The 27,203-nt window shown below is 40.4% G+C and overlaps 1 protein-coding gene across 1 annotated transcript; it reads right to left on the bottom strand.

The window, feature by feature from the left end:
• Nucleotides 1-948: 948 nt before the first annotated feature.
• Nucleotides 949-26,978, bottom strand: slc7a11 (solute carrier family 7 member 11). Its single transcript, XM_076086819.1, has 11 exons — nt 26,690-26,978; nt 25,263-25,389; nt 21,684-21,799; nt 19,391-19,516; nt 14,902-15,001; nt 13,164-13,208; nt 11,923-12,046; nt 3,230-3,333; nt 1,933-2,029; nt 1,320-1,469; nt 949-1,173 (listed from the first exon to the last, which is right to left on the bottom strand). The coding sequence occupies exons 1-11, from the start codon at nt 26,976-26,978 to the stop codon at nt 949-951; spliced, it is 1,503 nt and encodes a 500-aa protein (XP_075942934.1).
• Between the last annotated feature and the right edge of the window lie 225 nt (nt 26,979-27,203).

The following is a 27,203-nucleotide window of genomic DNA, read 5'->3' on the forward strand; positions in this document are numbered from 1 at the left end:
CCGGCGTTATTTTTCAAATCCAATAATCTTTGCAAAACCATTGGGGTTACTTACGGTGACATTTTTTAGACTAAAGAGCTACTCCTTTGATTTTGTGTTGCTCAAGTTGGGTGACTTGCAAGTGAAAAAGTCATAAAAATTGGTCAAAAGGTGTTGATATTCTAGCTTTTAGTCACTTTTATGAATCAAACTTCAAACACATTGGATATTCCCTGCCAGATAAATACCCTCGCTCTCAAGGTGCGTTCACACCAAAACAAGATACGAATTATTTGCGCCGCGTTAATCACGTCATTCGTGCCGCTGGTCTCCCCGGGGACTATTTGTGTTAATTCGACGTGCCGGAGAGGGGGCGTGGCTTATCGCCCTGGAAGCCGTTCAACTGTCCGCCACCAACCATGGAAAAAATAACCTGTATTTCTCTTTAGTACGTGTTGTGGAAGTCCCAGATATCCCGGGAAACTAAACGCCGTCATGTCTGGGTTCATAACATAGTCCGGAGGAGCTCTGTGGATTTTATCGAGCTGTATTCACTGTGTCTAGCAAGCCACACGTCGGCTGGTTTACTACAGCTGTATGAACCCAAAATAAACTGATTTGGCTGTGATTTAACTGCAATAAACGGACAAAAAGGGACTCCGAAATAACTACGCAATGACGTTGATTTGTAAAAAGTCTGAATTCATGTTGTGTTAGTTCTCTCCAAAAGACGACAAGCAAATAACTTTTAAAATACTTGTTTTCTCAATGAAGCTCGGATCAATCGGTGCTAGGCTAAGCTAATATTGTAGCAGCTCCATCAACACTCACAATAACGTCACATAGACGTAAATATGTAAACTCTTTCATAGTTTGTACCATATGGTTTACACACATTTATACACATAGTTTGGTCCGGTTTGGTAAAGATTCAGCATAACCATCCCAAAACAGATCCATCTATTTCAGTCATGTGCTGCTGAATGTGATGTTCCATTGTATAAGCAACGACTTACCTAAAGCCCTCTGAAGCCACTTTGGTCTGTGGTTGAAGCAAATGAAGATGTAGTAGGCAGGGATGCCAGTGAGGGAAATGGCAAATCCAATCCCTGTGTTGACCGGGTCCGAGTACAGAGACAGAAAGACCATGAAGAAACATGTGAGGCAGAACACCACTGGGATGAAGAGCGGGACCTGGGTCAGAAGTCAGAAGTGACGCCTGTTATTATTAGCCATATACTGTCTGCAAGCAGATACACACATGTAACCTTTAAACATGACTTAAGATTTTCTCAGCAAAATGAGTAACTACAGATGTGGACAGGTGTGGAAACACTGACCTTAAAGGGGCGGGGGAGGTCAGGCTTTGTATATCGGAGGTAGATTAGGCCCAGCACCACCACACCGATGAACAGCCACCGCAGGAAGCTCATGAAGTTCAACAGGCTGTAGATGTCTCCCACAAACACCTGGAGTATGGTCATAGGGTACTGACCACACACACACACACACACACACACACACACACACACACACACACACATTTAAGAAGTTAAAAGATTTGTATCCAATGTGGGAGAAGCAATGGCTTGTGTAGACAGTCCTATTTCTGCCACGGTCAGTTGTCCATTAAAATCTACTATCAAGACACCTCAAACATGGTCAATTGTTTAACATATGCCAGCATGCAAGGTATATGCAGGTAACCACAGCAACAACATTATGCTTCATATGTTACCACTGGCAATAATTAACATATAATATGGTAAGTATTATTTGTTTCAACATTAGTATTGATGTCCTTGTAGATTGTTGTTGAATGATATTTGCAATTGCTGTTATCAATAGTTGTTATTTAAAATGGGGGTATGAGTAATGTTTAGTGTTGTCAGTTTTTTTCTAATGAACAGTTATTGACTTTTGTCATTGTTGTTCAAATTGCAGTAAACTGACCAGTATGAGGACAGCAGCCAGTGGAGTGTGCCTGCGGACATGGATCATAGACAAAACCTCAGGGAGCTGTCCTTCTCGGGATGCTACGAAAAACATTCTGGTGAACACAAAAACACACGTTACAAATATACATATATATATATATATATATATATATATATATATATATATATATATATTACACATACACTGATCATCAACTGGCTGACGAGCTGAATGTGTTTTACTGGATTCACACCCTTCACCCGCTCTGACTCTGACATCAATCAACAACCTGCACCCCATTCACCCCCACCCACTGACCCCCAATTGCACTGTGAAGAGGATGTGTGTCAGCTCAGACGAACAGGAAAGCACCACCTCATCACCTTCCTGTCTGAAAGTCTGTGCTGACTGTCGTGGCCCATCGGCATCATGTGCATTTATACTTTTTCATATGGATAATTGCAATCAGAAGCAAGGAAAGGCATATTGCTCTCAGCTGCAAAACTTTATGTTTGAAGCATTAGACAACTTAAACGGTTTGTATAGTACCTTATGAAAAGTAACTCCTCATTTTCCATGGCTATTTCTATGAAAGCCAGCCACACGTCAATTTCCGCTCGTTACATGCATACAGTCTTTAAAAAATAAACAGGAAACAACCAATTCAGGCAACAAAACTACTTAGTTAAGTTTCGGAAAAGAATACGTTTGGGTTAAAAAAAAACTTTTAAAAAACTGTGCCATTACTGAAGCAAACAAATTAGATGACTTATCAACGGTGACTCCTCGTTTCACATGGAGAACAAACAGCGGTCTCCCTGGTGGCAGATCTGTAGATATGCATTTCATTACACTTTTGTAAGAAGCTTCCCTGTTTCTCTTCCAATTTGCTATTTTGGGGTCTTTCAAAAGTTATTGTTTATGAAACTCAACACTGCCTGAACAAATATTTACCATTTACAGCCTTCCTGTGTCTCAAATAAAAAATCCCTCCAATTCCTGGTAGACTTTTAAAATGAAAAATCTACAGCAAGTGTTAATTTTCCTTGACTGATGGAAGTAGTGCTGTAATGTATAATTTACTCAATTTACAATGTGAACTAATAGAGTGCAGATAATTTCACCCATTCAATGATTTGTACCCGGTGTTTACTAGTGATTTACTTCAGGCCTCACACTCAACTCTTGTTTAAGACTCAGCCAAACTGAACAAATCATCAGTGCTATATGGCACTTTACTGAATTTAAAATACATATGTTGTGTGTTGTCGTTGGTAATACATGTGAGACAGCAGAGAGGAAGCATCTTTACCTTGATAAAGCGAAGAGGCCGCCATTCATGGATCCGAAGCAGGACAAGGCCACAAAAACCGGCACCACTATCGAGAACTTCCCCATCAGCTTCTCTGCAAAAGTCTGACAGGTAGAGACAGAGAGGGAGCAAAGAGAGCAATGATATGCGTTGCTTCAAGGATGTAATAAGTCACCAACATATATCAGCAGTGTATCTTCCCACAAACTCATGGTATATTATTCATTCATTTGAGAAACTCTGCCCTCATTGTTTTTGTCACTTCAAGGCCTCCTTTTCCAAGTAAAGAATGTATTAATGACACTTTGTTCTTATTAAAGGAGAACTTCAACACTTGAGAATATAACTTGGATGGATAGATAGATAGATGGATAGATGGATAGATAGATAGATAGATGGATAGATAGATAGATAGATAGACATCCTCTTAAAGAGCTAGCGCATTACCTGTTTAACAACTTAATAACTGTATTTATGAATAGAGGGGGAAAATACTACCACCCAGATGCCAACAGTACAAATGAGGAGGAAAGAGGTACCTCTGGTCACCCACAATATTGCTTTCCTTCATTTTGTCTCATTCAGCATTCCATACTTGGTAGCATTATCCCAAGCAGCTTGCTGTTCGTTTAGACTTGCTAGTAGCTTGTTTGTCAAGAAACAGTTACGACAAACCCCACAAATTGACATTTTAATATTTTGTTAGGAATAGGTGACTTTTCTCCTTCCAGCCTCCCGTGTCCTGACTCCAGCTCTGAACAACGCACTGACACTTTTGGAAAGAAAGCAAACAGGTGTAGCCTATTCCGCAAAATGTTAGATATTGTTGTAAAAGGTAAGCAGGGTTCCACTGTGAATGTATCAAATACTTCAACTGTCAGTTTAGTGAATTGTAGTTTGACTTATTTTTTTAACTGTAGTTGGTTAGATGAAATAAGAACAGTTGACAGGGCTGCTGGCAGTAATTGTCTTAACCTTCCTCTTGTGTTAGGGTCGGCACCGACCCGTTTTAGGTTTTAAATGCTTAAAGGAACCACAAAAAATTTGTTTATTGCATCAAGGCTTTTTGACTTTGTCAGGAACCTCTATTTCAACAAAATAAAACAAAAACATTTTTTTTCGCTAAATTATAAAATGCTCTGGTTGAAATTATGACCTTTGTGTTGTTAGGGTCGGTTTCGACCCAGTTATAAAAATAATATTATAAAGCAATAATTAGAGCCAAAACTGAAATCATAAGTGCACCGTCAGCCAACACACTGACAGCCAGCTCCTCTCCCAATCATGTGAGCTTTAGGGGATTCTCATTTTGCCTTGTTATCCAGTATACCTGCACAAAAACAAAACAAACGAAGACGGATGTCCAGACATGTGAGGTCAATTCAGTATAGAGTTGGTGACTTGCAGAGTGCACATCTCCAATTTGCAGCATGCAAAAATGAAAAGATTTTCAGTGAGACAAGTTCTGGATCATATTTTTGGTGAAAATGAGGGAGAGGACATAGAGCAGCATAGCGAGACGGATGAGCAGGTTTCTGAGGAGGAAGACAATGTGGAGTAGCATCCAGAAGACACAGACACATCTGATGAGTCTGATGAGGAGGTCACCGGTGGTGAAGCTGCTCCCGCTGAAAGATACAAGTCCAAAAATGGTAAGATCTGTTGGAGCTCAGTACCTCATGATGTACATGGCAGGGCAGCTGCTGCAAATGTCATCAAAATGACCCCTGGAATCACAAGGTTTGCTGTGATGAGAGTCAGTGACATCAAGACATGTTTTGAGCTATTTATGCCATTGTCACTAAAAAGAGTCATCATTGCTATGACAAACCTTGAAGGAAAAAAAGTCCATGGCGACATGTGGAAAGACATTGATGAGGAATACCTGGATGCTTATATTGGTGTTCTTCTTATTGCTGGAGTGTACAGATCCTGCAATGAGGCCACTGATAGTCTCTGGGACGCATCGACAGGCAGAAATATTTTCCGGGCAACAATGTCACTTCAGACCTTTCAAATGATATCAAGAGTCCTCAGATTTGACAACAGAGATACCAGAGCAATATCTGACAAGCTTGCCCCCATCAGGGATGTCTGGGACAGATGGGTGCTGAAAAAAATACTTTTGAGCCTTTTTCTTGAAGTAAATATATATGGGTCGAAATTGACCCTAACACCATAGATGTTACTATAGTTAATAATATTAAAATGAAAAAATAAATAAAACAAATTTATTTAAGAGATGTGTTCTAATACCCCTCAGTAATAGTCAGGTAACACAACAACCTTTTATTTATTTATATGATTCTCTTGAGGTTCATTTTAACATTCTTTTAATTGAAATCGAGGGGTATACTGACAAAGAAAAGGCCCAGAGGCCCACACCAAAAATATTAAAACCAATATGTTCATGGATAAGGAAGCCTAACAAGGTAACCAAGAGATGAGAAACAAATTGGATGATAGATAATTGTTTTTAGTGTATTTTACAGCTGATTTAAGACACGGGTCAAAACCGACCCGTTAACATAAGAGATGGTAACAGAAAGCCAACACAGGAGGAAGGTTAAATGGGTCATGCAGACGTGGGAGAGAAAGCTGCTTATTATTCAAGAAGCCATTCAGTGCTGATTAATCCCAGTCCACGCTATGGACAAGGACGGGCTGTGAGGGAAAAATGTGCATTTGTAGTGTTGGGAATGAAAAGGAGCTAATTGAGTTATCAGCATATATAAAAACTAAATTATTGACGTCAATATAATTTTTAATGTGAGTAAGATTATTAACAATTATTAATATTAACAGGTCTCGCTAACACTAACGATCTCGGTCGTTAATCTCGGCGATTATTGGGCATACACACCTTGTTATAAAAATGACAGTAATTTAAGCAACACAAACAAGATGATAAACACAATGACCAAAATCTGCCCAGACGCCACTAGGAGTTGATTTCGTGGTCTGACCGGTCGGTCCTCCGAGTGATGGGGGAGGTCTGCGGGAAAATTGTCCGCTTCCTCTTCCAGGAAGCGAAACAAAAACAAAGCAAAACAGTCCATTAATTTAGCGAATATAAAACTGTTAACCTAGGGGTCGGCAACCTTTACTATCCAAAGAGCCATTTTGCCCTATTTTCCACCAAATAAAATTTGTCTGGAACCGCAAAAGCTATTTGATATCGCAGCTTATAAAGTTGTATATATAGTTATATTATATATATACAAAAACTGTAGTTTGTTGAATTTATGAAATTATAGAACAAGAATAATGACAATTCTTGACATTTTATTGCTTTTTTACCTGTAAAATATCAATATCAAACTCTTATGAAGAGGAAAAAGAAATCGCTCTTAACTGCAACTCTTTATCAGCACAACTTCCTCATGCAGGTTACTGCCACGGTACAGACACCCTCCAGGTTCCCTTGCTTCACCTACATTCCCCTGGGTCCTAAGTCCCTCCATGTACAGCTTCTTATCACCCTCTATGTACCAACACACATTTATAACAAATACCACACATATTAGTTTTTAAAGTTGTTTTGTTTGTAATATGTATGATAAGCATTTCATTTATTTATCGCTACTGAGAATTTAACAAACACAAAAACATGACGTAGATAGGTTTGCAGTTTTCAAGGTGTATATTTCAAATTGCATCTATTGCACACATGAAGATAAAGTTGTGAACACGGGCTGAATATCTATTATCAGAATCATTGTAACTGTATTATAACTGCTACTGTGTAAAGGGAATACTGCTGTTAAAAATAACCTTATTTGTTTAAAGTGCTTGCAAACCAAATGTTATTGCACTTTTGTTCATATAGCAGTACTTTTAAAATAAAAGTGCGCAATACACTACTTTTGAATTCATTATTAAATTTCGCGCATAACAATGCTATTAATCGCAAAAAAATCATGCGATTAATCGCGATTAAAATTTGTAATCGTTGCCCAGCACTAATAAATATATGTGACTGGTTCTTGTGAGTTTGTTCTTGTCATTGTGTTAATTACATTGATTTTGACTACATGCATTGTCCGTTAATGATGAAGCATCCCGATAATGATGAAGCATCCCGTCATGCGTGTATTCATGTATCTGTTTTCTTTTACAAAGCAAGAATTATGGTCTGGAGAAATAGGGATTGTGTAGCGATTGCTTTAGCCCTGTTTGAATCGATAGGGAACAGCTAAACGCTGCAGGGAGAGTTTGTAGCATGTGTGCTTGTAGCGTGAGTTTGTGGGTGTTGTTTTCCTGCTAAGCTAGTTTAGCATAGCCTCCCAGAACACACGTGCCTCAGCAGAGTACATGTGTATTGCAGTGGCGTGCCGTGCATTTTATACCTGGGCCTTCAGTGCTGTCCTACTAACGTTGAACCACCTCCTAATAACCTAATTATGATGCCACAGCTGTAGGAAATTTGGGTTTAGAACTGTGCTTTAAGAAATTATAATAGTGTTTAATAATTCATAATTAAGAAATCATAATTAGAAGTGTCTTGGAATACATAATTAGAAGATTCATAATTGTAGAAGTGTTTTAGGATTTGTAGTTACAAGTGATTTGTAGTTAGAAGTGTATCTTAGTAGAATTTGTAGCACCTTTAGCTCTATGCTTGTGAAACTTGTGAAGGTTTTTGCCAAAAGTTGCAAATCTTTATCTGTATATAGAATGTTTACCATAGAAGTGTTAAGCCATAAAAGACAGTCATTGAATGTTTTAAACTGTAAAGAATAGTATGTTGGGAGTAAGGGACAGATAGATTTCTAGACAGGCAATTACAGGTCATACCCGTGCGAGGGTCCTGCGAGGAGGAGGAGCCAACTGGATTTAGCCAATAGGAACTACGGACATTATGGGATGTTTTTTGAACTATGTAAGGCGGGGGAGAAAGAAATTCCGGCCTCTTGCTCCTGTACCACTGGGTGGGTGGTAACGCTTTTTGGGGTGAGCAGGTCATATTCGGTGTAACTGTAAAGCATGAGATGTATTAAATGCTTTGTTTATAATTGAAACCGGTTCTCTTTGTGTAAGCGGCTGGATTACATGCGGTTTCCCCACAGTCTAGAGGTTCTATGAACCTAACACAGCTACGGTTATTATTTGTTTCTTGGGGTGTAACAATACACGTATTCGTATTAAACCGTTCAGTGCGAGGCTTACGAACCGAACAATACATTTGAATATTACTAGTGCATTTGGAAAATGCAGAAGCTTAAATTGTGGGAAATATAATGTTCTCGGTGGAGCCACTGCGCTCAACCTGGCAACCCACCCGACATAACAGACAACGTGCTGTCTGACACTCCCACCACGTAACAGACAACGTGCTGTCTGACATTCCCACCACGGAAGAACAACATTGTACTCTGGTGAGGCTCGTGTGTTCTGGCTACGCTAAACTAGCTCAGCAGGAAAACCAACAGCAGCATGCACGCTACAAACTCTCCCCGCCGCGTTTAGGCAGCGGTTCCCTACTGATTCAAACAGCGCTAAAGAAATCGCCACGGCCCATTTCTCCAGACCATAATTCCTGCTTTGTAAAAGAAAACAAAAGCCCAAACAGAATCAAATGTCCGAAGCTCCCGCTGTTGCTCTGACAACAGACGGCCGAACCGTGGCACCACTGTATTGTATTGAACCTATATATTTCACTTGTATATCACTAATGGTGTTCAATACATCCAAATACAGCAGTTTTGGCTTCATTTTGAAGGCCAGAATCCTATACCGACCAAAATGAGATTGACAGCACTGTTAGCCAATCAGAATCAGCAGGGCGCCGTCCTGTGAGACATGCTTGGTTGTGACGCAAGGCGATTCTAACACTTCCTGCTTGGACTCAGCAACGTAGAAACGCCCAGAATAATTTTAGTGTAACACAGGACATAGGTCCAACGTATTTCTGTCTGGAATTACCGGGAAAATAAATATATCGATGAAAAACAGCAAAGGTAAGTGAAATTTTATAACTATCGTTTGATGGAGCGATTTCTGTTGTTTAGTGATGGCGAGATGAAGCTTCATGAAGCATTGAAGCTTTCCATCCAATTGGTTCACTCGTGGACCGAAGTTTCATGGCGCTTCATTTGCTCTACTACGCCATCAAGTGGACAATAAATGTGTGTGTGGCTTTGGTGTGTGAAGTTTTGAATTGAATAAATAAATGAATGATGTTTGTGATGCTCAAATAGATTGCAAACAAATGCGCAATAAAGTCCCAAGTTCAGAAAATGTAAGGGGGGATCCATTGCGTTTTGCTGCCCCTTATATTTTGAATCGCACGCCAAACCCACGAACCATTTCCTGAATCAGTCACGTGGTACGGCTGGCTCGCGAGGCTTCGGACGTCACCACATACGTCACCAACACAAGCCTCGATACGCGCTTCACAAAAATCTTCCTGGATTACTCGACACAAGCTGATGCTTTGTTGTAGCTGGATTTAATGTGCGGAATCTGTGGAGTGTCTGCTTTCTTTTGAGATATCGTGTGTGCGTACTGCATAAAATACCACAGAGGTAGAGCCAGAAATGTGGCGAGTGGGTTGACTAGGTGGCGCTATATGGATTTTGATATTTGGTCATTCATTTAGATAATGTTTGAGTTGTGTTTGGAGCATGTAAAAACGGCTTACATATTCTTGTAGCCCAGGTTCTGCTGTTTAATCTGATGTGCAACATCACTATTTTCATTTGTGATAAGTGCATTTTTTCGGACGGTATATGCTAAACTTTCTCCACAGCCCCCAAAAAAGGGGGCGCTCGGCCTCAAATTTGTGCCTGCAGTGTGTGATAGGCAGAAGGTACCTTGCATAGTATCCTCTACCATCAGTGTATGACTGGGTGACTAGAAAAAGGCTATACAAGTACAGTCCATTTACCATTCATGAGTTTGTAATGTTGAAGATGGCTTTAACTGACCTTGTACCAGTAGAGGAACCTGAACTGTACACATTTTGTATTATATCGGATTACCAACATCTCCCCTCTGCTCACCATATTGCCCTGTCCTATACCCATGCCCCAAAACCTTTCTCGAGACAATGGCAGCCTTAGAGAGACAGTACGGTCAACCACATCAACTTGCCCTGGCCCAGATACAAACCATAATGAATTATTTTAGAGTAGCTTGTAGAGATGCTGCGGGGTCCTAGGATGTTGCAGTGAAGTCATTAGTCGGGATGCTACAGTCACTTAAATCCGGAAAAGGTATACCAGAACTATCCTGTGCTTTACATGTTCAGTAGTTGGTGAGTAAAGTCACTGTAGCGCTGAGCCTCTCCTAATGATCACTATAGTGGTCTTCTCTGCATGGCTTGAAGGAGAGGCGCAATGTCAAGCAGTTGTAACACAAGCCAACAACTTCCTAAATTAAAAAGAAAGAGACAAGTAAAAGATTTTCGTCAGCTACCATTCTCCTCTGGGATGATTGGAAGTCCCCATGTAGATACACTGCACTAGGACATCAGCCACAACCCCAAATGAGGTATCTGTGTGCATACTATCAATCAACCTCGAAGTGTGAAAGCTCAAAGAATTAAGAACAGATAAAGTGGTCAAATGGCTAAAGGAACATATCCAATGTAAGAAATTTGGTAGAACTCACAAAGCAGCAGATTTCCCTTTGGGAAAAAAATGTCCCATGTGCAATGGCCTACACCTTGGCATAGTACATGATGTAAATAGAAACAGCATCTAGGATGGTGTGCATTAACCCACTAAGTATGTCACCCAAAGTCCTACTTAAAATTGTTAAAGTAACATTTTTCAACAAGAATAAGACATTTGATACTCATTAAATCCTAGATGATTGATCAGAACATACAATGCTGCTTCCAGATAGAGACACTAGAGGGAAAAACTGTAAACTTCAAACTATATGGTTGCTTATGTCCCTGAAAGAGAATTTGCATTTGACAGCACTTTCACTTCTGACATGATTATGTTTGTTGAGCAGAGTTACCCTATTCATAAACTCAAGCAAGGCTATCCACATCTACACTGTCTCCCACCAACAGTCCAGCTTGGTGTGTTTATTTTTTCAGTCGTCCATGTGTTGAAACTGCAATGGAATCGCAGATGGGATGGAGGAACCCTTTAGTTCCTTAAAAAGTAGTCCAGGGACTAAGATTATCAGGATATTTTTTTATTACTGTCATTGGTTTGGACTAGAAGCTTTACATTAGCATTCACAGGGTTGGGCTGTAACAAACACATTAACAGCAGCTGGGAGGCTGATCTGTCAGACCTGGCATTAACACATGTCTTTTGTGATCACAAGTGGACAGCTCTTAGTAGGTCAGTTCACACCTATGCCGTTATCAGCTGCTCCAACAACAAACAGACTTTGGAAAAAACGGTAAGCAAAAGCTTCATGAATTAAATTGTACCCTACGTAAGAAAAGGCCACATTCTTTTAAAAATCTCCATTCAATTCTCATACATTCGGAGCAACTTACTGTACTACATTTTGTGATCGTAAATCTACTTTTACAATATCATGTCTCGGAAATGTTTATTAAATGGTGCATTTTTTCTGATGAGATTAACAACTTAGTTTTAACAACTAAGATTGTGCCCCGTAAATAGAAATACAATACTACAATGGGTAAAAGAGAAGTTAGCCAGAAAATAATGTGTTTTCTTTGGGTAATATTTTTTAGCCTTTCCATTAGTATTACTTACCACAGCAACAGCTTCTGAGGCCAGGAGCTCGTCTGCTGACATCACAGTGTAGTATGCCACATTGGTCAGCACGTAGCAGGAAGTCACAATCGCCATGGAGATACCGATAGCTAATGGTATAGTCCTGATGGCATGAGGGATATTAACAGAAGCAGTACTGTAATTGCTGTAATTCACTTATGCATCTCATTCACATTTTTGTCACCTCTGTTATGACCTCTGACTTTCTCTTTATCTGTATGATATTCATCTAAATGAAACACTGTTGCTGGAGGAAATAAATGCACAGAGTTAACTTATTTCAGGAGGGTATAACATAAATGATCAAATAAAAGCTGCTATTCAAATGGTGGTCTATCCTACACTGTTTGTGTCTGTCAGCCCCAAGCCCATTGGTTCCTACTGAAGACATGAACGAAATATAGCTTTATTTTTCAAACAGATGACCACTGTACTTTTTAAAAAACGAAACTCAAAAATGAGGAAATTTAAATGAATTTGTTTTTTCAGTAGCGGACTAATTCACATTTGGTGCTCTAGTGAGTATTTGTTACAGCAGGATGGCGTGTGTGTGGGATTGAGTGAAACAAACTACAGTGTGTGTGTTCAAAGTAATGAAGATACATGTCACCCAGTACAGTGTGGCTAATTAATGTGTTTTTAGACAATAATGGAGCTCTATGGCACAACCGGATGAGATAGGCACACACAATACTTGTTAGTTTATTCACTGTGTGAATTGTTCACAGTACAATATAATCATTTGTCTTTTTTTAGTTTGACTTTTGGTCTCTTTAGCTGCTAAATGCTCCCCTGTGTTCACCAGCAAGTGAAACACTTTTTCTTTTAGCTATTAGGCAGGTAGTGTACAACGGGTTTTCCCTGAAAACAGCTACCTGCTGGTGGAAAACCAGGTTGATGAGAACCATGAGAGTGAACCAATTCAATAAAGTTACAGACTTAAAACCAAAACAACAAGCTAAATTAGAGCTAATTAATACTGCCAAGCGGGAGATAACTCTTTATGACTTCATCACTATGAGCAACTGTTGTTTGTATAAAAATATTGATTATCGCTGCATTCAAAATCTTTCCCATTAATATGGTGCAATTTAACCTTTGTGCAACTACTGCTGAATTTAAAATCTGATGGAAAATATTTTCTTGTTTTCCATTGGGTTTTAAATTCAGCAAATATAGATAAACTATGCTGATACGGCCAATACATAGATTCAACTTACCGCTCAGGGTTATCTACCTCCTCTGTCAGAAAGTTCAAATAGAACCTGCAAAAGGAAACAGTTATTTTATAACCTCCAAGGATTAATGAATGGTAAATCATGTGCAATGTATACAGAACTGAAGTGAAGACATTCAAAATAATATGCATCAAACTGAGACCATTTAAATATCTAGTGTGTAGGATTTGGTGGCATCAAGAGGTGAGGTTGCAGATTGCAACCAACTGAAACCTCTCGTGAAAATGCCAACGGGCCTAACTAGTGTAAGGTTTGTCCATTCTGGGCTACTGTAGAAACATGGCAGTCTACATGAAGAGGACAAGCTCAGCCGCTGTGAAGCTGGAAGAAACTTTGGTGAGTTAGTTTTTTGTTTCTTCAAGTTTTATGGAATGTATTGTATGACAGCTTTGAGCTAATTGCCTGAGTAGGTTACTACATGAACACTCAACACTTAATACCCAAGACGTTTCCGGGTCCTTCTTTGCTCAGGTTTACATGCCTATTGTCAAAAAAATAGAGTTGAAGCCTAAGTTAACGTTTCAAGTCGTGTTTACTCCCATGAGACGGAGCTGTGACGCCGATGTAGGCCCCTGCATTGATTAAAAGGACAGCTGTTGTGTGAGACGTGAGAGTGAAAAACACTGTTACGCTCTTGGTCTAGACGCGGGATAACCAATTGTGGGTTGCCTTTGTTGAATAAAACATCCCAGCAGTGATCATTGCAGACACAGTAAAGGATCCTCTGTCAGTGCTTTAATGTGTGGTATGCCACCTATACAGCAGAGAACAGGAGGTATTGGATGTCTAGTACTGATGAATGGATGTAGAGGGGAGCGGTGCAGGTGGAAGAGGAATTTGATCTATATGACTCAGTACAGGGATTCCGTTTCAGGCGTGTTTCAACCCGAGCTGAATAGAGGACCCCAAAAGAATCAGATTTAAATTGAGCTGAGTTGAATGTGGGCTTGACAGAGATCGCTAAGACTGTTGCAGATGTAGAACAAATATGCCTAAAATGACCAGCGGCAGAGGACCTGGATGGTTTGGTCTAAGATGCTCTGAGACCTATCAGATGCAGAAAGAGCAGGTACAGGGGAAAAGACAAACTGGCCCCCACCAGGATGGGGGGTGATGATGAGGGCTGTGGCCGCTAAGGCAGCAGAAAGGCCTATAACGTCATGCATAACAACACTGACTGTGGTTGGTTCTAGTGAATGGAATAAGGTGACCATATTTTGGATGCGGGAGAGGGGTATACGTTTCCCTTTCAGAAATCGTTGGAGGCTGGTAACGTTCCAGTCTCTGATGCCGGACTCCATTTGTGGACGTGGATACGGCGGAATCGATAAGGTGGTAGCAATGCAAGCGCTCCATGGGGGCCAGGGTTGTGGGTTGTGTACTGGCAGGAAGGAGGTTGCTGATAATGAGAGGTTGGTTGGCTATTACATTGGTGTATGCGGTTTTTGGCCATCACTGATGGAGGGGTGGAGGCTTAAGATTTATCGGGAGTCTGAAAGATCTCGTAAGGACACCTTGAGTCTGACTGTTGTGTCATGGCTGCAGGATAATCGGTTTTGAACAGATTGTAAGTTTAGATGGTTTAGTTCAGATAATGCAATTCGGTGTGAATCACGGTCTCTCTAAGACAAAAAGGTCAGGATGGGTTGCCCAGGTATTAAAAAGCTTGACACGGGATGAGAGTGTGTGGTGTGTCTCTGTGTGTGAGGACCATACCTACCACCCAGCGTATGCATACATCCCAGAGTAGAAGGCTAGTGGCATTCCAGACAGCTTCACATTGCTCAGCTCAAAGGCATTCTCAAAGTTCTTGGTCTCTCCTACAAACACAAAAATGCATGCGCGCACACACACACACACACACACACACACACACACACACACACACACACACACACACACACATTTCTATTCGTTGGCATTTTGTAGCACCATAATTGCTCCTAAATGAAGAGGGAATGTTACAGCAATTGAATGATTTCTGTAAATAGTTCTTACACCAGTAGTGGTCATAGCCATAACAATAATAATAGTAACCATAAAAGTAATTTCAACAATAAAACAGATGAATGCAGCAGTACTCTGCCTTATTAGCTTGGAGAAGTAGATTCTTCTGTACAACAAAGGTACTTCAGGCAGATTTAATCACTGTCAATGTAATCAGTGTTTTATATAAGAGCTCACATTTACGGACAAAAACTGCTCATACAAACAAATAAAACACAATCATTTCGCACTAAAATGTTGAGAGGCATGAATTGTTTGTAATGAGCACTCTGTGAAGACATGCAGAGGTGAATACATTACCCCCCCCTTAGATTGTGTTAAAAGTAGTTGGCTGTTTCTGAAGTGAAATTAAACTCTATCAGGAGTACAGTTTTTGATAACTCATACTCTCAAATTAATAATTCATACACACTAGTTAAAGCAATATTAAATAGTAAATATATACAGTTTATTCAGCAGTTGGTTTGAATATCTGCATGTTAGAGATATCCAACTATGCTATGCCAAGGAACCGTGTTCCCAACAGGGGCCTGATCCACGTAGAATCACGTATGGGCATAAAATCAAAATAAACACCAATAAACCTCTAAAACAGAGGCAGAAGCCTGGTCATCTATGCTGGGGCCTTTGTTTACCTTTAAATGCAGATTTTAAATGAACAATATTTCATTATAATCCTTTTTATGATGGAGGGTCATAGGATGAATACAGATGCTGTAGTCATCAGGATCTGTTAATGTTATTGGCTTTAGCTGGTCTGCAGAAATGTGTATGATAATTAACTGAAGTCATTTTGAGTAATATTATATATGATATGTAATATCAATTCCAGTAGAGGTGAACATTCACCAAAATTGCATGTGTACTAGTGTACTTTATACACACACATAAGCAGATTTAAAAGTGAGGTCCATAGCTGAAGACGGTGTCCATGTGCTGTGATGTAGGGCCACTTCTAACACCAGCAGTGAAGACATTGGGAAATGCCTGAGCTCTTGCTGTGAGCAGCTGTGTATCACGGACTGCAAGGCTTCAAGGTTATATTTTTAGTACATGTTGCTGTTGTTTGAGACAAAGAGAGCTATGTTAATTTGTACAGCTGAAAATTCAGTGTGAAGTCTGACAATGTTCCTGAACAACAGTAACATGGTTGAAACATTAACATTAACATGTAGTTTATTACTATACTCCTTATATAAATCTTGCACAGAGCTTCTGCAAAGCTGCAGTGATGATTTTCGTAGCTAGCAGAGCTTGCAGAGCTGTAGAGATGCGCTGCGCACCTCCATAAAAATGTGACTATGCGTCAGGCATAGTGATAAAGAATACACATTGGGGCCAGACTTCCTAACCAGATGAAGCCTAGGTGCTACTTCAGGCCCCTGCTGTGTCGACCCCTTGATTGACCAAATGCCAACTGTATGTCCTTCCTGCAGGTCTGAATGTGAATGCCCTGGTTCCTGCCCATTGTCATAGTCCCCCCTTACCTCTGTCTTCTAGTATTTACATACAGTCTAACCCAGGGGTGGGCAAACTTTTTGGCTCGGGGGCCACATTGAGTTTTAAAATTTGACAGACGGGCCGGGCCAGTAGCAGATGAATTTTTTTTGTTTGTGTGAACTAATATAAATCACAAGTAAAAGCCATGACCTAAAAAGTAACTTGCATTTAATTTCAGTGGGAACAGTGTTGTTGGTCACCCTTTTTAACCAGTGCGTCAACATTTGGTGTCAGTTTGGTTGTGGCAATTCTCAGAACAGATCTGAGGTGTTCATCAGTTAGCTGGGATCTTACACTGTATTTTTTTATCGCATTAATGCATATTTTATCATGCACTTACTTATTAAGTAGTCATTTTTGACACAGTGTTTTTAGTGTAAAGGTTAATGACTGTGGTCTTTTCAGCAGTTTGATTATTTGACCGGATGATACACATATTTGACTGTCACATCTAACATTATTAGAGTTCTGCTCTGTAATGTCTTTCCTTGTCTCTCCCCCCTGTGTCACGGTGTAGGTACATCTCACTGGCGTCAGGAAACTTATCAGAATACCCTTATTTTATTGGCTAAACTGCATCACGTGACGTGATTTACAACGCATTGGTCGGTGTTTTTCCTGCACCGCTGAACAAGTGTCTTAAATGCTGGAAAGGAGCGTGAATAACTTCGCTGCATAAAGCAAAGGCCCGCGACCCACTGAAAACGGGTCCGCGACGAACCACCAGTTAAGAATCACTGGTCTGCAGGATCGTGACGAGCGGTGAACAGCTGCTTGTGTGGCGTGTCTTCCGTTTCTTCCCGTTTCCTTCACCTACATTCCCCTGGGTCCTAAGCCCCTCCCTGTACAGCTTCTTATCGCCTCTTTGCACCAATGTACATTTATAACAAATGTGTCAAACTCTATCGGTGCATCTCCGGTCTGTCTTTGTTCATCCTGCATCGCTCTGTTCTGTTCTTTAATGTAACGTAACTGGAGCGACGGAGCCTCTCCCAGCTGATAGCAGACTGTTATGCTAGCAAGCAGGCTCGCTCGGGAGCTGTACCCAGCATGCAGTTCGGCGGTGAAATTTTATAAATGTTTTATAAATTAGTGTTACAAATTGTTTATGTGTCACAGACTGTTGTGTGCTGTGGTGTTTTTCTCTGTTAAAGAGCGTTAGTTGTGGGTTATTAATTGTTGTGTTATAAAGTTATGACCATGACTAGGGTTCCCTCTCAATACATATAAGAAAACTGGCGCTGGCCGTTCGATCGCGGTAAAGAATACATTTAGCTTCCTGTTGAAAGCAGATAGCAGTTGTTTCGACTATGCACCGGTGTAATGGTGTGTGAAGAATTCATATCATACGGATAATTAAAACCGGTATGCTGCCCAGCCCTAGTCTTTATTATAGTTTGGACAATTTTGTACCAATATTTGACGGGCCGGATTAAAAAGCCCAACGGGCCGTAGTTTGCCCATGCCTGGTCTAACCACTGATCTGGCTCCCTGTATAAAATGCTTCTTTCTTCATTTGTGCAGGGGTCAACTCACCGGCTCAGATCTGCTCTGTGTCTGTGAGGTCACCAGTATACCGGTATGCTTTATTGAACTCACAACACCACAGCAACTTCTGAACTGGACTTGAATGATTTCTTCAACAATTGTCATATGTCAGACACCGCTGACATCTGATTGGACATAAGAGCCGGAAGGCAGTATTTCAGCAGTTACTTAGCAATCAAATAAATCAAAGACTGTCTGACAAAGGATTGAAAACCGCAGATGCAAATCTAAGAGAAATGACATGCTATGTGTAAACCACAGCAGTACTATGTAAGCCTGGAGTGCACAAGACATGCAAGTGCCAGCCTGCACTGTGGCTCAGAGGAAGCATGAGTCATCCTCAAAGGCTGTGCCTACAGTGTATGTGTGGGGTATGAATGAGGTAGTTAGTCCTAATGGGCTGGTGGCACCTTGCATGGTAGCCCCTGCCATCAATGTATAAATGGGTGAGAAAGCGCTTTGAGTGGTCAGAAGACTAGAAAGGCTCTATACAAGTTTCAGTCCATTTACCATTTGCAACCGTAGGATCATAAATTAGGCATAACACCTCATTTCCACTGCATGGTTCGGCTTGGCTCGGCTCGACTCAACTCAACTCAACTCACTTTTTGTATCAGGTCCTATTCCCTATTTCCTTTTTCACTGCGGATAGTACCCCCTCAGTGTATTCGGGATCCTCAGCTGAAGGCAGCATGAAACTGCCCTGACATCACCTACAATACGACACTGGCTGAATCTTTTCATCAGCAACTAAACAGAGGACAATCTTTGTCAGTTGTTCGGCAAACTTTTGCAGGCTTTTTTAAAATTTAGGTTGAGTGAAGAAAAACAACTGAGGTTGCTATTGACATTAGCTTAGCTATTTTAAAATGGCCAGTTTGTGCAGAACGTTCCGTGTCGTAATCGTGACAAGTCTTTCTGAACAATCAGTGGTCTGCAGTGATTTGACTCCACCTTCTAGTATCGGTGAAGTATACCACCGACATAGTGACATAAATTACCATCCACACATTTTGCTAATGAAAAACCAAAAAAGAGCAAGTCGAGTTGAGTACAGCCGGTATATACATGTATCTTGGAGTATATGGGCTCTAGAATAATACTAATAGATTCTACTAGAGGTGGTGATGATAGTGATGATGATGGTGTCTTACCCTTAAAGAGCTGGTACATTCCAGGTACTATGATCATGCTGATGGCCAGCAGCTTGCTGAAGGTGAGGAGGATTTGAATCCTCGCTGTCCATGTCACACTCATACTGTTCAGGTACATAACAGAAGCTACAGGGACAGAGAAAGACAGACAGGACTTAGGTTGCTATTGGGGAATTTTATAGCACACAATTTATGGCCAGTGACAACATTCAGTGCCAATGCAGCAAGTAGTGTGTCCTTCAATAAGCAAATCAGAGAGTTAGGTAGGTTAAGATGGTGAGTGGGCATGGGCAGGTTTGGCTTAAATGTGTAGACTTAAGTTTGTGTCTTAACACAGTTTAACAGTTCATGTTTGAATCTTTTTAAATCTAATCTTTGCCTCAATTTAACCAAGTGGTTTAGTTGCCTAACGTTACCCATAGATCGTAGAGGAAATAGAACTTCTGAAAACCTAAAGACTTGATCAAACCACAACCAGTACTTTGGTCCACATGATATTGTCTTTCTTGTGTTGAGTTGTCTTGTTTCTTGTGCCTACACTTGCACTGAAATAGTATGGACTGGGGCGACTGTGGTAGAGCAGGGTCGTCCTTCAATCAGAGGATCGGCGGTTCAATCCCTGGCTCTGCTAGTACCATGTCGATGTGCCTACGGAGTGTGAATGTAGTATAAATGTTAGATAGTCCTGATGGGCAGGTGGCATACGTCAGTGTATGAATGGGTGTGAATGGATGAATGATGACATGTAGTGTTAAAGAGCTTTGAGTGGTCGGAAGACTAGAAAAGAGAAATACAAGTACAGTCCATGTACCATTTTTCCGTTGATCCGATCAGCTATTCTATTGGATTCTGAGAAAGGACCTGAGAAAATGTGACATTGAAGGAAAGAAATGTATCCATGCACTGGATCAAAGCTGCCAAAACCAGTGGATTTGTCATTGTATAATGTGTCACTCTTTTGAAAATATCTGGAATCAAAGATTTTGTATAATCTTTGTGATTTCTGTGACATATTTGCAACAAATTCCGTTTTTGATAATGTGAGAAAGTCAGAATACTCATTAGTATCCTGCATCTGGCCTAACTATAGGAGTGTGCACATAACAACCTATGATAACCCTAACCCTACATCATTATTCAGCCAATTCAAAATTAAAAACGCATGCATGAATGTGGCTTTATTATGCTAGAAATTACCATGGGAAGATTTGGTTTTGAGGCAGCAATGTTAGCTATCCAACAACAGCAAATTTCACTCTAGGTTGTATTTTACTTAACAGCTGCGGTACTGTCTATGTATTGATTTAATGCACAGGTTACCTAAGAAAAGATAGTCCTGGGTTTGTTTTCATGTGGACAGCTGACATCATCCTCTCTTTGGCAGAATGTAACTAAGTTCATTTACTCAAGTACAGTACAATTCTGAGATACATTTATGTTGTTATAGAATGAACTACCAAACTATATATTTAATAGTTCAAATAAGTTCCAACTCAACCACATACAACAGCAAAATGCTAAAGACTCAGGAATATAATAATAAAATGAAATACATTTGAATTAGTGGCTGTACGTGGTTGATGGTTGTAATGAGTGAATGCATTTTCTTGTTGTGATCTTGTGTGTATAACATTTGTTCTCAGGTCTCTTTTGTAATCTTGATCTTACCAAGAGTTCCTTAATAAATAAAGCTTAACTTACTGACTATCACACTCATGGGGGTCACTATTTTTCATACTATGTACTTTTCTTTCTTTTTTTTTTACATTTTGTTTATGATACTTCTGTCCTTTGAAATAAGATACGTTTTTAATCCGTAGGCAAATTGCAGAAAACAGAAAAAGACAGAGAGCAGCTGCTGCTGGCTGCCGCTCATTTATCGCTGGAGTCAGAATTGTATGAAGTAAAACTTTGAATGCACGACTTTTACTTGTGGAGTTTTTTCACCAAGATAATTATTTTCAGCATGTCTGCTTCATGTGATAGATAAATGCTGGAGAGAGAGAGAGGGGTTGACTTGCAGGAAAAGGCCCTGGTCCACTTCAGCCAGGACTAAGCCTTAATGGTTCGAGCTCTACCCAGTGAGCTACCAGGCTGCCCCTTGATGGAGTATTTTTTACATTGTAGCATTGCTACTGTTAATTAAGTAAAGGACCGCAATATCTCTTCCACCACCGTCTTCCTCCTCCTTTGGAGACGTGCACATGTCCTGTCATTTACAGATAGGATTCAACAGATCAAAAGGATAATATCCTGACATATTGCCACACCGATGTATTAATGGTATACATACTTATGCCGATGGCGGTGGCCAGTTTGACAGCCATGGGGGGGATAGCACAGGGCATGAACAGAGGCTCCAGGATGTACTGACCAAAGGCCAGAGAGATGACTGCCATCGCTGCAGGCCTGGAAGAAACACATACAGAGATGGACGAAGAACATTAGTCAATACTCAGCTCTATGGAGCGTCTTAGCACATGGTTTTGGTTGTACAGCCCCCAACTTCAGTGAGAAAGCTCTGATAAATCCAAAGTACTCTGTTAGAGACTAGCTGATAAACATAGTGGAGCATTTAGCATCACCAGAGCTGGGATGTTATTTTCTCAGGAGTTGGTAGCGACCAAATGCAGAGCTACAAGATAGAGAATATTGGACTTATATTCATTAGGTGGACACACAAGGACTCCAAATGTATTTATCTATTTATTCCGTTATTTAACCAGATAAGTCAATTAAGAACCAGTTTACATTTCCAATGACAACCTGGCCGAAAAGGCAGGTGGCAAGTCGTTATAAGACAAAATAAAACATAGATACATCTCAAAGAATGTCATACAAAAAATGAATAATAATGTTGCAGTCTGGTGGATTTGTAAATAGACAGCTGGCTGCAGACAGACAGCTTGATTCGCGGTTCTATTGTTGTAGCTTTCATGTACACACGTGTGCAATGTAAATATAAAGTTTAGTGTAAATATCTTTTCCATACACTTTTCAGTGTTTAGTTAAACATTTAAATTCTACATGTGTACAATTACATGCATATAGGAAATACTTGACCTGACCGAGTTGCGCTATCCATGATACTGAAAGAGGGATTTAATTCTGGGATGTTAAATGAGCAGTTCACCTTTGGTTTTGTTGTGTATGATCACATTCCATTTGTGTCCACATGAGGGGAGAAGGCAAGAGAGTGAAAAAATCACGCTACTGGAAGGATTAAAAAAATGTAAATTAATTAAAATATACCTGCAAATGCAGTGGTTAAGTTCAAGTTCCCAAGGTGTTTTATTAAAGTCCACAAGTTCACTTTACGAGCTGAAGGAAACAGCTTAACAGGCTTCATTGTCTATGAAGGCCCACTGTTGTTTCAAAAACACGTACTGTACATCTGCGTGGCTGAGTTTTACTAATCACACACAGACTGTGGAAATAATCAGACACCCGTGTGTACGTGCATCTTGTCCTCTATGATCTTTTCTAAGTGTGTGTGTGTGTGTATGTGTGTGTGTGTGTGTGTGTGTATTATCCGATGGTCAGTGTTTCCCTCATTTCCCACAGCAGCCACTGAGCTGCTAAAGCCATGGACATCTCTCTTTGTCTCCCTCATTCTTGTTTTCCTTCTCTGCCTCTGTCTCTGTTCATTTCCCATGGCTTCCATTGAGTCCCACTAGCCCGAGGCCAGCATAAGATTGGACAGCTTAGGATAGCCACTGGACTGTTTATACTATTCGACTTGGCTGTGTACATAGACAGCTGCACACATGGCCTTTTCTCACCTCACCAGCCTAAACTAAACTCAGTAGCTCACCTCACGAGGTCGCGGCCAGATAGGGCTTTTATTTGCCTGGTGTGCTGGGCTCTGTCACCCAACACAGTCTAATAGATTTGCACCTGCGGTTTTCAATCCTTTGTCAGACAGTCTTTGATTTATTTGATTGCTGTACCAAGAAGTAATTAGGTTCTTGTCTGCTCTGGTGTAAAGAAAGTGTGTTTGGAACACATCTGGAAAGGAATTATGCTGCAGTGTTTTGAAACGTATCTACTCAATTAAGGCCATTAGAATCCATTATAAGTGCCAACTGTGTCTAGCTGTTGTTCATGAATCTGTTATTCCTGAGATACCTTTCTAAGCCTACAGGCAATGTTTGAAACTTAAATAATTCTTTGTGGAGTATTCCTACAACCAGTGTTAGGCTGTGTTCACACCAAACGCGAAGCACATTTTCGCGTGCCAAGATTACAATGCAAAGACGAAAATGGACGCAAGAAGGCGCGAATGATTTGCATGACGCTGTTTTCACAAACGCCTATCTGCGTCAAGATTTTCCTCCTGTCATCACTGACGTCCTGACATTGTTGCATCAGAAACGGATGTAGCCGTAGGTGTTCCCCGTTCCTCCTTTTTATCCGTTTATTGCAATCAAAGTATAAGTGTCGAGTTGGATCAGAAAGTGGCACAGTGAAATACTTCCACTCGTCTTCACTGGACAGTTAGTTAACACACTTAATTCAAGGGAATGTATGCATACCACTGACTCCTGACTCCTGTACTGACAAGACAATTTGCAATTTGGCAAATTTATATGATTTGTGTGAGTTTACCAAAGTTGAACAGTACAGGGAAGCTTTGTATCGATGCACTTCATCCACTGTTTATGCAAAAGTTGTGACAGTGAACATAATAGATAACAGCTGTAAACACCATTAGCATTCATTTAGATTGGTGCTACGGGCCAATTACAATATAAGTCCAATATTCACCCTCTTTTAGCTCTGATTTGGTGTTCATCAATTCCTGAGGAAAAATATCTGTCCGTCCAGGCTGATAAGATCACTGAGAATGAACAAAAACAGTAAAGTTCTGGGCTGTCAAACCAAAGCGACGAGCTGATAAATAAGAAAAGGCTCAGTAGAACTGAGGGGACCTGCAGAATAGGATGATAATTATCTTTACAATGTACTCCTTTAACATGACATAATTTTCCGTATGCTTTTTTAAAAATCCGTCATCCGATAAAAATCATCACGTACAGAGACCTTGCACACTGAGTCTGATTGATTTTATTATTCTATTTGTGGCGCAGAATTCACAATACAAAACAAAAAACTTAACCTAACCCTAATTAATAAGATGGGTGCAATGGATAGTGCTAGTCCCAAATGGGGCTAATGAATCAATGAAATAGCAGGAAGCTTTTGTTTAGTGGCCAAGAGATTACTAATGTCTTTGGGCCATCCTTTTTTTTCCGTGACCATTCAACACAATTTTGGATAAAGAATTCAGATTTCAGTTTTGCACGTGAAGGACAGCCTCTAGTTATGAAAGGAGTAAAGAAGGTAGGCAGGTATGTATGTAGTATAAAGAGCAACAAAGTAAGCGTAGGGACACAGGACTTTCACCCAGGAGGACGGTGACTTATTTTAAATTACATATGTAAGTTACTTGTGTAACAAACTTAAGTTACATATGTAAGTTAAAAAACATACACAGGATTTACACCCACAAGACAAAACAAAACGTTAAGGCTAACTTATTTTAACTTACATGCAAACTTACGTAACTTACAAAAACAAATGTAGTTATTTTAAAACAAACCATGATCTTTTCCTAAACCTGACCGTGTAGTTTTGTTCAAATTCACAACGGTAACCACAATGAGGTCTATCGGACGACCCTGCACATCAGAAAGATTACGCTAAAGGGTACTCAGTGTGTTAAAATTGACGCCAAGGGGTCCTGGCCAAGCATCCGTATGTGACGAGTTGGGAAGAGAACATATTGATTTGATCCATTGTTATTATAAAAAAAAAGTATGCACTTTTTAAGTTAGGCTCAGTAAACTTGAGGTAAGGAGGCAGACATTACCTTATAGCTATGAGATCAGCCCATAGTCTTATGAACGCCATCTGAGGTCCAAAGGCTTCCAGTATATATGTGTAGTGTCCACCAGACTTCTTAATACAAGTCCCCAGTTCAGCGTAGCACAGGGCTCCTGCAGGGACAGAGGTGACTGATTAGCTCTGGCTCTGAAGCAAGAAGGCCGGCACACAACAGTCCCATGGCTGTTTAACTGTGTCGGCCACATCTATAGAAATGTACAGTCCCTCCCTGGCCCTCACAATCACCCAGATATATGACTGTGGGAGCCTTTCAGGATCTCAACCCATAACTTAAGAGAAACAGATTTAGGTGGACAAATTGTAATTACAAGTTCAGGGAATACAAATTAAGGGAAGCTGAAAAGGGGTTCAAGGAAGGGTATTTAGGGATAATGTGCTTGGACTTTTCATTACTGTGCAACAACTGAAAGATTTAGGGATACTGCAACAATATATGCTAGAATACACAGATGTGCACAGCAACACTTCAGCACTGCCTCCTCCAGCACCAGGATTTCAACTCTAACTCCACGAAATTACTTTTATATTGTTCTATAATGTTTTCCCAATTACACTGTGGTGACAAACCTAATCGCTGCTTGTCTTGTGTTTTATTGATTGGAGTGAACAGAAGTAGGTTTGGGTGGATGGAGGCTGTAGAAAGACACCACAGATCAGTTCAGACCAGATCAGATTTGTTTTAATCAATCTTAAAAGGTACAAAAATATTCTTATACCACCAGAAGCCAAGGTGAAGTTCAGTGTTTTTTGTGCGTACTTATTTAACAATAGTTAGTGTTACTATTTGCATCCTTATTAAATGTAGTCAGTGTGTAGTTACAAATATTAAGTTAAAGACATTACCAGCTTGGTGGAACATATTTATGTTTTTTTAGAAAAATGATCCATTTCTCCTTTTTAAAATATTTTTACAAAAGCTGTACACTAGCGGTAATCAACTACATTAATCCAAGGGCCAGAACTTTCCAAGCAGACACTGTAAACTCACAGCAACGCTGACCCTATATGCCTTATTAGCAATGAAGCAATTGCTATTGCAAAAGAATACAGTCTTGGTCATCATTGATGACTATTCACGCACAACCAGCAAAGCAAGCACAGCTTTGTGAGTGAGGTAGGCCTGACTCCTGCATCACATTGTGTGGCTACTCAGATTTATAACGTAAATCATTCCTAATAAAGTTATTTACATATCAACTGTTTTAGGGGCTGATTCAATACATGGAAATGGACTTCTGTTTATTTAGTTGTTTATTTAGTAATCGGTGTACAGACAGTGAACATGTTTTGTAACTTTCACCTCCACCAACACTTTTCCCATTCAATGTTGCTACTCTCAAAATAAGAAAAGACATATTTTCCATCTACTGATCCACCTGTGAACCAACTCACCGAACAGGGACAGCACGCCGCAGGCGATCCACACAATGAGGGACATTCCTACACTGCCTGAGTGCTTCAGGATGCCTTTTGGAGAGATGAAGATCCCGGCACCGATGATGGTGCCGATGATGATGGATATTCCTCGGAGCAGGGTCACCTTTTTCCCCAGTCCCACCTTCCTGTCGTCCTGGTCCTGCATTTTTCCATCGGGATCTGACTGGCTCTCATTTTTGGAAACTTTGTGTCCACTTGCTGCGACTTTTCCATCTTTTTGAGTAGATTCTGACCTTTTGGTCATTTTTTGAACACTTCCTAACACTGAAAACCACACACAGTCCGTCTCCCTTGGAATAGAGTCAAAGTGTATTTCACCTGGAATCTGTCCCTCTAGTGTAGCCTGGAACCACTCAGCCTGTGTGACTGGTGCAGGCAAAGTTATAAAACACACACTCTCACTTTCTCTCTCTCTCTCTCTCTCTCTCTCTCTCTCTCTCTCTCTCTCTCTCTCGGTCTCACTCACTAA

Source organism: Anarhichas minor, unplaced genomic scaffold, assembly GCF_050575085.1.
Source record: "Anarhichas minor isolate MPS153535 unplaced genomic scaffold, ASM5057508v1 ptg000008l, whole genome shotgun sequence".
NCBI lineage: Eukaryota > Metazoa > Chordata > Actinopteri > Perciformes > Anarhichadidae > Anarhichas > Anarhichas minor.

Excerpts from the sequence above, each read along its gene's own strand:
- slc7a11 (XM_076086819.1), bottom strand. The coding sequence starts at position 26,978 with ATGACCAAAAGGTCAGAATCTACTCAAAAAGATGGAAAAGTCGCAGCA. Across the intron at positions 19,517-21,683 it reads GGCCACCGCCATCGGCATAA|CTTCTGTTATGTACCTGAAC; the intron begins GTATGTATACCA and ends CTGTCCCTGTAG. Across the intron at positions 3,334-11,922 it reads CCTCAGAAGCTGTTGCTGTG|ACTTTTGCAGAGAAGCTGAT; the intron begins GTAAGTAATACT and ends TCTACCTGTCAG.